The sequence below is a fragment of the Carassius carassius genome, chromosome 49, assembly GCF_963082965.1.
Source record: "Carassius carassius chromosome 49, fCarCar2.1, whole genome shotgun sequence".
NCBI classification, from domain to species: domain Eukaryota; kingdom Metazoa; phylum Chordata; class Actinopteri; order Cypriniformes; family Cyprinidae; genus Carassius; species Carassius carassius.
In genome coordinates, this window is record NC_081803.1 from 14,551,625 (window position 1) to 14,565,465 (window position 13,841).

A 13,841-nucleotide genomic window follows, 5' to 3' on the forward strand; every position below is an offset into this window, starting at 1 on the left:
AAGGCTCTATAAACAAAACATTGAGTACTTAAAATTACTTAGTCAATTAAATTATTTATTTTGAGTATCTCAAGTGCCAATCCAGTTCAGAGAAAGCAAAATGAAGGTACAGTGTTTACTTATTAAATAAAAGCATCGGTTCCTGATATCATAAACAGATGTTAACAACAATATCCTTTATTATCTAGTAGCTAAAGCCAACAGAGTGATAATGTTAGTTTAATGAGACTGGTGCTCCTCCCCTTTGATCTGGAGCAGTGAGGAGAAACTAGAGACAGTGGAGCTGCCTGTTAATCTCTCTGAACCACATTCACCAGAGCTGGAGACTCATTACTCCATACAGACAGGCAGCCTGCGGTCCGGGGTGCAGAGATAAGAGGAGAAACTGAGGCCGGGATCTGTCCCAGCCAGGAAGAAGGAAAGACCGGGGACTGCCAGTACCTGTAGATCTGCTGCACCATGGCAGACGGAGCAGAGGGAGAGGAGGAAATCCAGTTTTTACGAACAGTGAGTTACGGTTGACAGTATTTTACATCTGATTAGTTTAAATAAATGCCTAACTATACTTTATATATATATATATATATATATATATATATATATATATATGTATATGTATGATGTGTTTATGCATTAGGAATTAGATTCTTAATGAGTTAAATTGACTGTAAAGTAAGAAATTCATTGTTTGAAAGGTGTAAGAATCATGAACTATAATGTTTATTGAATATTGTCAGTGGTATGTTTGACCACATTTTGACAGCTCATGCAGTTTTAATGGATGTGTTTGGATGAATGTGGAGTGACACGACCAGGTGTGTGGATTTGCTGTCATTGTTGTCTATTTATACATCTAGGTTGGATTGTCACTGTTTGAAACAGGACTTTACACTTGGCACTGTGCAGAGAAGCATGACGGCAACATACTGCCAAGACTAAATTGTAAATCTAGGCTACAGACTAAATATACAGGGCAAAGGTATATGAATTTTGGATGTAAGAATGAGGCCCATCAATGCCATAATATACAGTTGCACTCTATATTGTCAAGCATCTATGGAGAGAGGAGCCTATCCTTGATCTTAGTGTTGTAAATGTCTGGCCTGGCTGTGTTGTGGTTATGCCAACATGAACAGTAAGTCATTCTAAAACTGTCTTGTCATGGATGCATTGAAAGATTTGAACACAGTATGGAGTTCATCCAATGCAGAGTTCCAGATATCTAGTGTTGTGATGCTGCTGTCTGTGAGCTCTGAGTCTATATACAGAGATGGGATTAGCAGCTTTCTAGGCTTGTCCTAAACCAACACCTGTTTGTTTCAGTCTATTTAAAAAGTCTGTTACATGTCCTCTTACTTTTAAGTCAGCCTCTAGAGCTTTTCAGCTCATATTTAGAGTTTTGTTTGATTAACATCAGTCAAAATTTGGAAACAGTTTTTAGTTGTTTCTCATGATTGGAAAGTCTTCTGAAATTCTTGAAAAGAAGTCATTTTGGATCATTCGTCATTTAAATTTTTTTATTCTGGAGTATTGTTCAACAGGAGTCATCCAACCATTGTCTCTATTAGACTGTGCTACTGATCTTGAGTTTGACTGGCATAAATAGTCATTTGTTCATGGCTCAGTTTCCAGTCTGCACTGCTGGCAGATTGTTGGTGCTTCTTTCTTGCTCGGGGAAAATTGCATGTAGCAGGTGCTACAGCCTGAAATAGAGGGGGAGAGAATGAGGAGGAGGCTTTGAGAGACAAGTAGGGGAGAAAATGGATTGAAAAAGAATTTAATGTTTGTGTTACTGTAATTCGATAGGATAACTAATATTTCAAAAAGTGACAAGCTAAAATGAATTAATAATTTTAAACAACTTTTTTTCTATATCTTTATACATGTAGTTTTTGTGACCTCATGTTAATCAACTACAACTGAATACTTTGAAATTTTCATTTGACACACAGCAGGACTATTGCAACTGCAAAAAGTTGATTTAATTTTTTTTTAAATGTTGCCTTTCTCTAGCAATTTATTATATCTAAACATGTACATGTTCCTTTATACATGCACATGAATTGTCATACATAAAAATTGTAATAAATATATATATATTTTTTTAATTATTACAATATTATTATTACATTTTAATAATTTTGAACTAAATCAGTGGAGCGATTAGGAAGTTGTCTATCAATTTAAGACTTTTTGAGGTCACCTTGTATGGGAATAGAGTTACAGAGGGCAGGGCTGCACATAAAATTAGTAGCACCACCACAGGCCTTATCACTGTTGTATTAAGATCAAATCAATGGTTGATTTCATATAACCTAACAGAAGTTTCTTACAGTGCTTGATTATATTAATGTTAAAATCAAATTATTTCGTCTGACCTCATCTTGAGACCTCATGTCGTTTTGACTGTAACCTGAGCCATATTCAGGACTAGATGCATGCTGCACTGATCAAGGTTACAAATAGCATGCTATTTAGCAGCAATGTTTGCTATGGACATGCTGTTACAAAGAAAACATTGATGACTTGTCTAAAGAAGTATTTCAGGAAGTGTTTTAATATTTTGCCAAACATCAAATTGGATTTCTATGATTCCAAAAGAGCGTAAATGTAGACATTTATTGTTAGTAGTCTCAATATCAGATAATGCATCAACAAAACATAATATTATCTTTGCTTATCACCAAGATGAAAGTTTATCATTAAGTTAAAGACTTGAGTTCTTTTTTTTATGTCAGTAGGCACCAAAATACTCTGGTTACCAACATTTAATCAAAACGTATTTTAAAGAAAATAAGTCTTAAAGGTTTGAGGGTGAGTAAATCATGACAGAATTTGTATTTTTTGGTGAATGATCCTTTTAACTGTTCTAAAATGTTAAGGCTTATTTAAAACTTCTTTTTCTTTGTAGGATGACCAGGTGGTTCTACAGTGCACTGCTACTATCCTGAAGGAGCAGATTAAACTCTGTCTGTCCTGTGAGGGTTTTGGAAATCGCCTGTGTTTTCTAGAAACTACATCCAATGCCCAGGTTTGCTTTTCATTCATGACATTTCGGAAATACATCTGATGTTTTGGATTCCCTGTTGTCACTTTTTGCTTGTTTGTCATCCTAGAATGTTCCTCCTGATCTGGCTATATGCTGCTTTATTCTGGAGCAGTCGTTGTCTGTGCGTGCCCTTCAGGAGATGCTGGCTAACACAACTGAGCTTAATGAGGTTAGTCCAGAGCACATACATCAGGAATAAGGTCATATTCACCTTTAAAGGGTTAGCACACCAAAACATTTTTTCACATTGTTTTTCTGAACTGACAGTATATCTGACAGTATTCTGACAGTCTCTTGTCCTCCTCTTTTTTTCTCTCCTTTGCCCACTGTAGGCAGTCGATTTGGATAAATGGGTAGGTATTTGTGCCTCAAAATGTTGCTTGAAATTTGTCCACTCTTATTTCTACCTCATATTATAGCCGCCTTGTCTCTAGCTCTGCTAATACCTGTGCATCTCTTGAATTGTGCATTGTCATGTTTTAACACCTTCTTCCTAGTCTTCACAAGGAGGAGGCCATCGCACGTTGTTGTATGGCCACGCCATCCTGCTAAGACACACTCACTCTGGCATGGTGGGTCTCAATACACACATACAGGCCATCGCTAGATGAGTATTTTGAGAGAAAATGTACTTCATTGAAAGAATCATTTAACTGTTCTGTTTTTATTGATTGGCATCTCTTTGCATGATGCAGTACCTCAGCTGTTTGACAACATCAAGGTCACTCACAGACAAGCTGGCCTTTGATGTGGGCTTGCGGGAGGACTCGACAGGTGTCTGATTTTTAATGGATCGCTATCACAGATGTACTTGTAAATATACAAAGCAGAAATCTGACTGAAAGATGTCCATATCTTCATCCAGGTGAGGCATGTTGGTGGACCATTCACCCTGCATCCAAGCAGAGGTCAGAGGGTGAGAAGGTCAGGGTGGGCGACGATCTCATCCTGGTCAGCGTGTCCTCTGAGAGATATCTGGTAAAGCCCGTCTCTACTGTATGTAGTCAACACTATCTCTTTTGGATGGAGCCTACAGTTTTACATGAAAAATCTGTCCCATCAACAGCACCTTTCCTATGCCAGTGGAGACCTCATGGTGGACGCTTCTTTTATGCAAACTCTTTGGAACATGAACCCAGTCTGTTCTGGCTGTGAGCTGGCAGAGGGTGAGTTTAAAGCAAGTTTTTCAGCTAGCGATTCGTTTACCACACTAGGACATTTCATATGCATTATGAATGCATGATTTAGGGATCTAATTGCAGTTTAAAATGCAATAAAAAAGTTATAATTGTTCTGTGATTGTTTATAGGGCTCCACTATTTGGCTGAAAGTTTGTTATTATAAATTAATGTGGATATAAAAATTGGATTTATGATTGTTATTATTACTTATTAAAATTGATAAATAAAAACAAAAGAATCTCAAATGTGATATTTCACAGTAAAATAAAAAGATCTGTATTTATGAAAAATATCATTTATTTTTACATTGCAATAGAACAAATCAACTCAAAGGGGAAATATGAATAATTAATTATAACTAGTTATAATTAATTATAAATATTTAGATAGGCTGCAAGTATTCATCTATGTGTCAACTCTTTCAATTCTTAGAACGTTAATATTATAGTTAAGGAAAATAACTTTCTTATTGTACAGTACTACTCAGAGCATGTAGCAAAAATCTGCATGATTTGTTCCAGTTATGAACAAAAAATGAACAACCTTAAGTGTGATTAACTACATAAACACTTAAACTTGTCTAACATACACGTACACACGCATACAGTTGGCATAGGAAAAGGGGTTAAACCTAACCTAAAAGCAGTAAAGAAAAGATAAATAAAGACATAGTTATGAGACAATTTGATAAGCAGCAGATCTACAGCCTGAATGAAACATCACTTTCTTAGTTCAAACACACCTTTGTTAAAGGTGCTGTATGTAGGATTGACACCAAGTGGTTGAACTAGATATTGCAGTCCAAATTTAAAATATTTGAGAGGGTTTTTTCACCTGGCCCCTCCTCCTCAGACTTGACGCACACACAAGGTTTCTAGATTGACGACACTAGCAGTAATGAGCACAACTGACGATGAATGAAATAAATACGCTGTTTTCCGCCAACTGGCAACCCGGGGTGCCAAAATACAATTGGGTAAACAGGCAGTAGGCGGGTTTCACAAATCAAAACAATGACAGACATCCTGGCCCAGAACGCACATTTTCAAAGGAGAATAACTGACTGTAGCATTGTTTTTCAGATAAACAATTACTGTATGTTATCTGAGCATGTTTCTTCAATATCTGGAAACATATTATGGTATTTTTATGCTTTGGTAAAGTGAAAAACAGCACCTTGTATCAATTATCAATTAATAAGACTAAGTTTGATTCTTGCACGTCTCACCCGTTTGAAAGAGAGCCCTGATGCAATCTGGGGCTCCAGGTGGTCTCTGCTGAAGTTAGTTGATGAGAAAGAACCAGTTTGAGTCAGAGGATCCTGATGAATGGAAAGACTAGGCCAAAGCCTGGCACAAGCTTAGGGTGGGTCTTTGAAGACTCTTAGTTCAGTATCTTCTCCTGGAATTCCTGAATCTAAAAGAACCTCCCTGATCTGGTGATCAGTGATCTTTAAAGGGTGACAATATCACACCCTCAGGATATGTGTGAGCCAATGAGGAATGGTACCTTTGGAGGGAAATTTAAGATCCTTTGTCTCTAGCATGGTGTTTTGCATTTGAAACTATACTGGCTGGTCAAGAGGAGAATCTTCAAGATTCTTATAATAATAATAAAAATTCACAGAACTAGCAAAATATAATGTAAATTAACAAATAGTAAAAGTAATTTTGAGGTGATAGATACAAAGCATGGCATATGTGTGATCTTGGTTAAGTAATGTCAAAACATTAAACGCTATAAAAGAAAAGATGATTACATAGGATACATGATTGTACATGTCTCAAGTGAATAGTAGACACAATGTCCTGAAATATGTATGTTATTTCAGAGAAAGGTTTGTTTATGAATATATGTGTTGGAAAAGTCCATTCTATAGGCCTGTGTCTGTCTATCACAGGGTCTGTTCTATTGCACATAGCATCTTTCCACATACTTTTGATGAATAAAACAGTCTTATCAGATGGTACCCTGGGTGACAGCCCTCTTGTAGTGATAGTTGCATTTTGGGGGGATAGTCCATGGAACTCACAGAATGTGTTTTAAAGATTATTTGTTAAAAATAACAAATAATTGTGTGTCTGCTTTGTCCAGTTGTTACAACAACTATAAAATTACAATACTAATAATAATGGCTGTCTAAATTTAGGCATATGCATTTTGTAATAAAATATGTTGTGGAGATCACCAATGTTTTCATTGTCTTTACAACAAACCTAATGCATTATTTTGTGATGTTTCCTGGGCTCAGGGTATCTGACTGGAGGGCATGTTCTGCGTCTTTTCCACGGGCACATGGATGAATGTTTAACGATTCCTGCTGCTGACCAGGGCGATGACCAGAGACGGTGAGATATAATCCCATATTATATTTGAATTTAAACAATTTTATGTAATTTAATTCAGTGTAAACATTAACAATCTACGCAACAGTAAATAGTTTCTTGTTTTGCATAATGTTTCAGAAATGCACATTACGAAGGTGGACCTGTGTGCAGCCATGCCAGATCTCTGTGGAGGCTGGAGCCTCTTCGCATTGGGTTGGTGCTACTTGTATACAGCAGAGCCTTAACAAGCAGAAAAGATGTTTTCTTCCTTTGAGCAGATATTCAACCTCCCGTTCACAGGTGGAGTGGTAGCCACATGAAGTGGGGTCAGTCGTTCAGGGTGCGTCACATCACCACAGGCAGATATCTGTGTCTGGATGAAGAGAAAGGACTCCTGCTTGTGGATGCGGAAAAAGCGAATACGAAGAACTCTGCTTTCTGCTTTCGTGCTTCAAAGGTCTGTATACTGCGCGCCGCTTTATAACCTACTCTTTGGGAGGTTGCTTTTGTTGGAAATGTTTTCTATGAATCTTTGACATCAAATGTCATGTGAGTGAGTAGGAGAAGACGGAGGTGGCTCAGAAACGTGATGTGGAGGGAATGGGGATCCCAGAGATCAAGTATGGAGAGTCCATGTGCTTTGTGCAACATGTCTCAACCAGCCTATGGCTCACATATGCCTCGGTGGATGCCAAGTCTGCTCGGCTTGGGCCACTGAAAAGGAAGGTACGAGTATTAATCTCTAAAAAAAGTTTGAGGTCAGTATGATTTTGTTTGAAATAAATTATGCTTTTTTACTTTTTCAACTTTAGTTAGTCTGTAATGTTGCTGTTTGAGCATAAATAAATAAGATCTGAAAAGTAAAAATACTCAGTCCACTTCAGAAGGAGATATTTTATTTAACAGAAATCACTTTTCAAAAACTACAACTAATGACCTGTTTGGACTACAATGCATATTTTCTGGGATTTGTGATACCGATGTTACAGATGAATGGGACGAGACCTGGTTGAGCTGCACTAGAGAAGGCAATGAGTGTTATCACTATGTCAGAGGCTCGCTAGCTTTCCCAAGGCAGACAAACTTGGTGGTTACAGTCATTTGGATTTAAATCACGCTCAAATTAATTTGACATTGACGCAATATTAACACTGAAACTAGTAGGGGGCTTTGGAAAGGAGCAAGACATTTTCAGACCAGGCGCCGAATGGTGCCAATCACAACACACACTGGCCCAGCTGACCATTTACAGCAAATTTCGTATTTCAGAAGGGGGGCCTTCATTTGATACAGGAACTATTCAAGCCGTTAATGCCAGACTGGGGAGATAGGTGTAGTAATAATGTGAAATATGTGAAAAATTATGTTTTTTGAACAAGTTTGAAGTTGAACCTAGTTTGGAAGCCTGTTCTAGTACACCCCCAAAACAAAATCAAGACTTTGTAAAAGAGCATAATAGGACCCCTTTAAACTTTTACGAAAGTAACAGTAAAGACAATTTAGATTGCTGCCATTTGTTTTTTTTTATAAATGCTGTTCTTTTGAACTTAATATTCATCAAAGTATCCTGGAAAAGTTTCCAAAAAAAGTTTTCAATTATAATAAGAAAGCACCAAATCTGCATGTTGGAATTATTTCTAGGACTAAAAGTTATTTTACATTCTATTCATATTTCACAATACTTCTGTTTTACCGTGTCAAATAAGTGCAGTCTTGGTGATCGTAGGAGACTTCTTCCAAAAAAAGAAATCTTATTGACTCCAAACATTTGAACAGTAGTGCAAATTCAATCTAGTCAGGCCTAAAACTGCACAATTCAGATTTCACCAGTGCTAATATGTGTGCTTCTTTTTCATAGGCTATACTGCATCAGGAGGGTCATATGGATGACGCTCTGACTGTGGCACGTTCTCAAACAGCAGAATCCCAGGCTGCTAGAATGATCTATAGCACAACAGGACTCTTCACTCAGTTCATTAAGTATGAAAAAATCCAATCTTAAACCAGCCTATGGTAGTTTTAAGATGGTCTTCTAGGATGAAAGACGAAAAAAGTGCCCAAAAGCCATCAAAACTGACTAGCCTAACCAACTTAGCCATATTTAGAGATCAGATAGATCGGCTTAGCACCATTAACACTAGTTCAATAAAAAGATAAATATTATTAGATAAATATTATTGTTTTGTTTTTTCTGATAGGGGTCTGGATTCTCTGAGAGGGAAGAGTAAATCTCCAAGCCCAACTTCCCTATCTCTGCCTCTAGATGCTGTGGTTCTGTCCTTGCAGGATCTCATCTTCTATTTCCGCCCTCCAGAGGAGGAGCTGGAGCATGAGGAGAAGCAGACCAAACTGCGCTCCTTAAGGAACCGTCAAAATCTATTCCAAGAGGAGGTTAGACATGCTGGCAAATATATAAACAAATGCAAATAAATGTGTCAAATTTAATTTATACTAATTCATATATTGTCTTTACATTCACTGCATATAACATTTAAAAACATACATGTATAATTACCATGGTCTGCTTTGTAATAGGGCATGATCAGTCTCGTGTTAGACTGTGTTGATCGACTGAATGTCTACAACACTTCGGCCCACTTCTCAGAATTTGCCGGAGAGGAAGCAGCCGAGTACTGGAAAGAGATAGTCAACTTATTTTATGAGCTGCTGGGTATGGCTGTGTTTACTCATGACTGTAGCATGCAATACATCATGTAATACTTACCCACACTGATGCCGTTAATGATTTACTGTTTTCAGTGTTTTTGTAAAAATAAAATGTAAACCCCTTGCATTGTTTTCACCTGTAGCATCTCTGATCAGAGGAAACAGAGCAAATTGTGCTTTGTTTTGTGATAATCTTGACTGGTTGGTCAGCAAACTGGACCGTTTAGAGGCATCCTCAGGTAGGAAGCCATAATTTATTTAAATCTCCAAATAGAGGCCTCTGAGATTCTTTTAAATCTATAATATAGGATTATTTTAGGATTTTAGAAAGTTCATCAACATGAATTTGAAATGGAACACTTCTGTAGCATTATGAATGTATTAACTGTCACACTCGATCAATTTAAATATTTCATTGCTGAATGAAAAGATTTTTCGTAAAAAAAAAAAATTGTCTTAACAGTAGTGTAAACTTGCATATTTTAACTGCCAGGTATTCTGGAGGTGCTGTATTGTATCCTTATTGAAAGCCCTGAGGTGCTTAACATCATCCAGGAAAACCACATCAAATCTATCATTGCGCTTTTGGACAAACATGGACGCAATCACAAGGTTGACACCTTTTTGTAATTAAGATTGAAACTTTTCTAGACTGCCTCTTTAATCGTATCTGACCACATACTCTGTTGTGACTTTTCTTTGTAGGTTCTAGATGTCCTCTGCTCTTTATGTGTGTGTAACGGTGTTGCTGTCAGGTCCAATCAGAATCTGATCACTGAGAATCTGCTTCCGGGGCGTGATCTCCTCCTGCAGACCAACATCATCAACTATGTCACCAGGTCTGACTAAGTACAACCCAAATTATATATCATAAAAGAGATCTGTAGATTAGTTTGTTTGGTATCTGGAGCTAATGTTTGATGTTTTGCAGTATGAGACCCAACATTTTTCTGGGTACATGTGAAGGCTCTACACAATATAAGAAGTGGTACTACGAGTTAATCGTAGACCATGTGGAGCCATTCCTGACCGCTCAGGCATGTCACCTTCGAGTTGGCTGGGCTTTGACTGAGGGTTACAGCCCCTACCCCGGAGGAGGAGAGGGATGGGGAAGCAATGGAGTTGGAGATGATCTCTACTCGTACGGCTTTGATGGACTACATCTGTGGACAGGTGAGAATTACCTTCCTCCATCTGTTCCAGCACAAATCCCACTGAGCTCATCTATAACATTATGCTCTTCTCAGGTCGAGTACTACGTCAGGTGTCCTCACCCAATCCACACATTCTTGCGGCTGGAGATGTGGTGAGCTGCTGTTTGGATCTGAGTGTCCCTAGCATCTCCTTCCGGATCAATGGACATCCCGTTCAAGGCATGTTCGAAAATTTCAACCTGGATGGTCTCTTTTTCCCTGCAGTCAGCTTCTCAGCTGGGATCAAGTAAGAGCAAAGCTTTTAATTTCAATGAATGTTACTATTCCCTCCTGGAGCCAGATTGGACCTGACCTAAACAGGACAAATTTAAAATTGCGTTCCAATTATTTGCCATTAGAGTTCGGTTTCTCCTTGGCGGGCGGCATGGAGACTTCAAATTCCTTCCTCCTCCTGGTTATGCCCCATGCTATGAGGCAGTTCTGCCAAAAGATAGACTGCGTATTGAGCCCATTAAAGAGTATAAGCATGACTTCGATGGGGTCCGGAACCTTTTGGGACCGACCCAGTCTCTTTCCCACACTGCCTTCACTCCCTGCCCAGTGGACACAGTGCAGGTGGGAGTTCATAAAATGTAGTTATCTATTAATAATTTGACTTCATTTGTATTGATTTTGCTTCTACATTATTTCTGCAGATTGTGCTTCCTCCTCATCTAGAGCGGATTAGAGAGAAACTGGCTGAGAACAGCCATGAGCTGTGGGCCGTCACTCGAATTGAGCAGGGCTGGACCTATGGACTGGTCAGTCTATGAAAGAATAAAATGAAAATACAATTCAAGGATATAATGACTATTTTAAAATACTATGTGCACAATTAACATTTAATATATAAATAATAAATATAAATAATAAATAAATTCTTCAGTTTCGTGATGACAACAAGAAGCTGCATCCTTGTCTAGTGGATTTCCAGAGCCTCCCGGAGCCTGAGAAGAACTACAACTTGGCAATGTCTGGAGAGACACTGAAGTGAGTGAAATACTGAGCTTCTACATATTTGTTTCTGTGTGGTTAATTAATCCATTTCTGTGTATTGTCTCAATAGGACTCTTCTGGCTTTAGGATGTCATGTAGGTATGGGTGATGAAAAAGCAGAGGAGAACTTAAAGAAGATCAAGCTTCCTAAAACGTCAGTATTAAAGAATATTCTGATAACCACTAATCACTTAAGACTAACAAAGTAATAAGTGAGTCTTAATTTCTTAAACCGTGTTTGTTTACACTACCATTCAAACTACTGCTTTTCTTTTATTTATTCATCAGAGGCTCCTGAAATATTATCATGGTTTCCACAAAAAACAGTACAGCTGTTTTAAACATCGACAAAAAAGCTTTGCCATCACAGGAATTATTTATTACAATTTATTTAAATAGTTATAAATTAACATTTTTATTTAAAATTTTGAATGTAAACATTTAAAATTTGTTATGTTTCACAATTGTATTGTTTATACTGTATTAATTTTTTTTTAAAATCCGTCTTAAATCAGAGATACTTAATGACCTCAAACTTTTGAACAGTAGTGTAAGTAATCAAATACATAATTCAGTGACAAAAACAAAAGCATAATAATGTTGTCTGAACTTAAATTAGTTTTTGCATGTTTCTTAGGTATATGCAATGTAATGGATACAAACCTGCTCCTCTGGACCTCAATCATGTGAAGCTGACACCGAATCAGAACACACTTGTGGAAAGGCTGGCTGAAAATGGACACAATGTTTGGGCTCGAGACCGTGTTCGTCAAGGCTGGACTTACAGTATTATCCAGGTAGGGCTGCACACTTTCTTCAGGAGCAACAAAATATAAACAACAACAATAAATTCCAAAAATAAGGAAATGCAAAAAATGCACCAAGAGCACAGCTTATCCTTTCAAATCATTTTGACACACAGTTTTAATTTAGATTTTTTTTTCTTATTTGTGCACCTGAGAACTCACATTCAACCATTTTCTCAAGTACTCTTTCCTAAAATCTTTTGAAAATATTTAGTACAATATTAAAAATAATAACTAGAAGATTCTATGAGATTAGCATTTTAATACCTGATCATTCTGTAGGGTTTGCTTCATTTGCTTCTGATTTTGCTTGTTTTAGGACATTGTGAACAAGCGCAACCCCCGTCTTGTGCCATACAATCTACTGGATGAAAAGACGAAAAAGACCAATCGCGACAGTGTATGTGCCGCTGTACGGACTCTGATTGGCTATGGCTACAATATTGAGCCACCTGACCAGGAGAGCAGTGAGTCCCATCTAATCATTCACTAAATCAGACTCGCCAAAGGGAACCGAAAGCCATACAATGTGTTTTGTATTTGTAATATTTGACTCATCACAGCCTCTGTGACCATTTATTCTAGGTGGACATGGGGCTGGCAGTGGTCGGAGTGATAAGATCCGTGTGTTCAGGGCAGAGAAATCCTATGCCGTAACCCAGGGGAAATGGTACTTTGAGTTTGAGGCGGTTACAGTGGGAGAGATGAGAGTTGGGTGGGCGAGACCAAGCGTCCATGCAGACAGAGAGCTGGGATCAGATGACCTGGCCTATGTCTTCAATGGGTTTAAGGTACTTTTTCAATTTCAGCGTTTTTAGAGGCTTCTTTGTTTTTAGAACCTCCTACAATCATTCTTTGCACCAGTAAGCTTACATTATGGTCTAAAGATATTAAAATGAACCCTCGATCAGTATTAGTTTTGAATAGGATATCAAAACCAAAGAAAGGAAATGGAACTGTAATATTGTCATTCACTATAAGGTCACTACAATTAGGGTCAGTCAGATTTTTTTTATGCTTTTGAAAGGCTCTTACAGTCACAAGGCTATAATAACGGTCTTATATTTAGATGGATTTTAAGATGCAATTTATTCCTGTCATGACAAAGTTGAATTGTCAGCATCATTACTTCAGTCTTTAGTGTCATACGTTCCTTTTAGAAATCATTCTAATATGCTAATTTGGTTCTCTAGAAACATTTCTTACTTTTATCAATGTTGAAAACCGTTGTGCTGTGTAATATTTTTTTTTTTTCAGGATGCTTCAATGAATAGAAAGTTTATTAAATGAATAAAATTTATTTGAAATAGAAATGTTTTGTAACATTACAATGTGTTTACTGTCACTTTTGATAAATTGGATGCAGAGTGAAATATAAATATATTTAAAAAAAGAAACTGAATAGTGCTGTATAATATAATATAACTGATTTTTAACCATAGGCTCAGCGTTGGCACATTGGAAATGAGCCGTTTGGCCGACAGTGGCAGTCTGGTGATGTAGTGGGCTGCATGATCGACCTGATGGAGCAGAACATCATGTTTACTCTAAATGGAGAAATGCTGATCAGTGACTCTGGATCTGACATGGCCTTCAAAGACATTGAGATTGGAGAAGGTGAG

At 37.5% G+C, this 13,841-nt stretch overlaps 1 protein-coding gene across 1 annotated transcript in view; it reads left to right on the top strand.

Annotated features, from left to right (window-relative positions):
- The first annotated feature begins 320 nt into the window (after positions 1-320).
- The window catches only part of LOC132132962 (ryanodine receptor 1-like), a 53,225-nt gene continuing 39,704 nt past the window's right edge, over positions 321-13,841 (top strand). The window contains exons 1-28 of the mRNA XM_059545591.1: positions 321-507; positions 2,912-3,031; positions 3,117-3,218; positions 3,382-3,402; positions 3,547-3,621; positions 3,745-3,823; positions 3,915-4,027; positions 4,116-4,215; positions 6,482-6,578; positions 6,696-6,770; positions 6,858-7,014; positions 7,119-7,283; positions 8,416-8,537; positions 8,756-8,948; positions 9,093-9,228; positions 9,368-9,463; positions 9,718-9,836; positions 9,930-10,063; positions 10,156-10,397; positions 10,472-10,664; positions 10,777-10,993; positions 11,074-11,178; positions 11,304-11,407; positions 11,484-11,567; positions 12,051-12,210; positions 12,539-12,686; positions 12,805-13,010; positions 13,662-13,836. Of these exons, the coding sequence (XP_059401574.1) occupies positions 460-507; positions 2,912-3,031; positions 3,117-3,218; positions 3,382-3,402; positions 3,547-3,621; positions 3,745-3,823; positions 3,915-4,027; positions 4,116-4,215; positions 6,482-6,578; positions 6,696-6,770; positions 6,858-7,014; positions 7,119-7,283; positions 8,416-8,537; positions 8,756-8,948; positions 9,093-9,228; positions 9,368-9,463; positions 9,718-9,836; positions 9,930-10,063; positions 10,156-10,397; positions 10,472-10,664; positions 10,777-10,993; positions 11,074-11,178; positions 11,304-11,407; positions 11,484-11,567; positions 12,051-12,210; positions 12,539-12,686; positions 12,805-13,010; positions 13,662-13,836 (3,586 nt within the window). The 5' untranslated portion in view covers positions 321-459. The remainder of the gene's footprint in view (positions 508-2,911; positions 3,032-3,116; positions 3,219-3,381; positions 3,403-3,546; positions 3,622-3,744; positions 3,824-3,914; positions 4,028-4,115; positions 4,216-6,481; positions 6,579-6,695; positions 6,771-6,857; positions 7,015-7,118; positions 7,284-8,415; positions 8,538-8,755; positions 8,949-9,092; positions 9,229-9,367; positions 9,464-9,717; positions 9,837-9,929; positions 10,064-10,155; positions 10,398-10,471; positions 10,665-10,776; positions 10,994-11,073; positions 11,179-11,303; positions 11,408-11,483; positions 11,568-12,050; positions 12,211-12,538; positions 12,687-12,804; positions 13,011-13,661; positions 13,837-13,841) is intronic.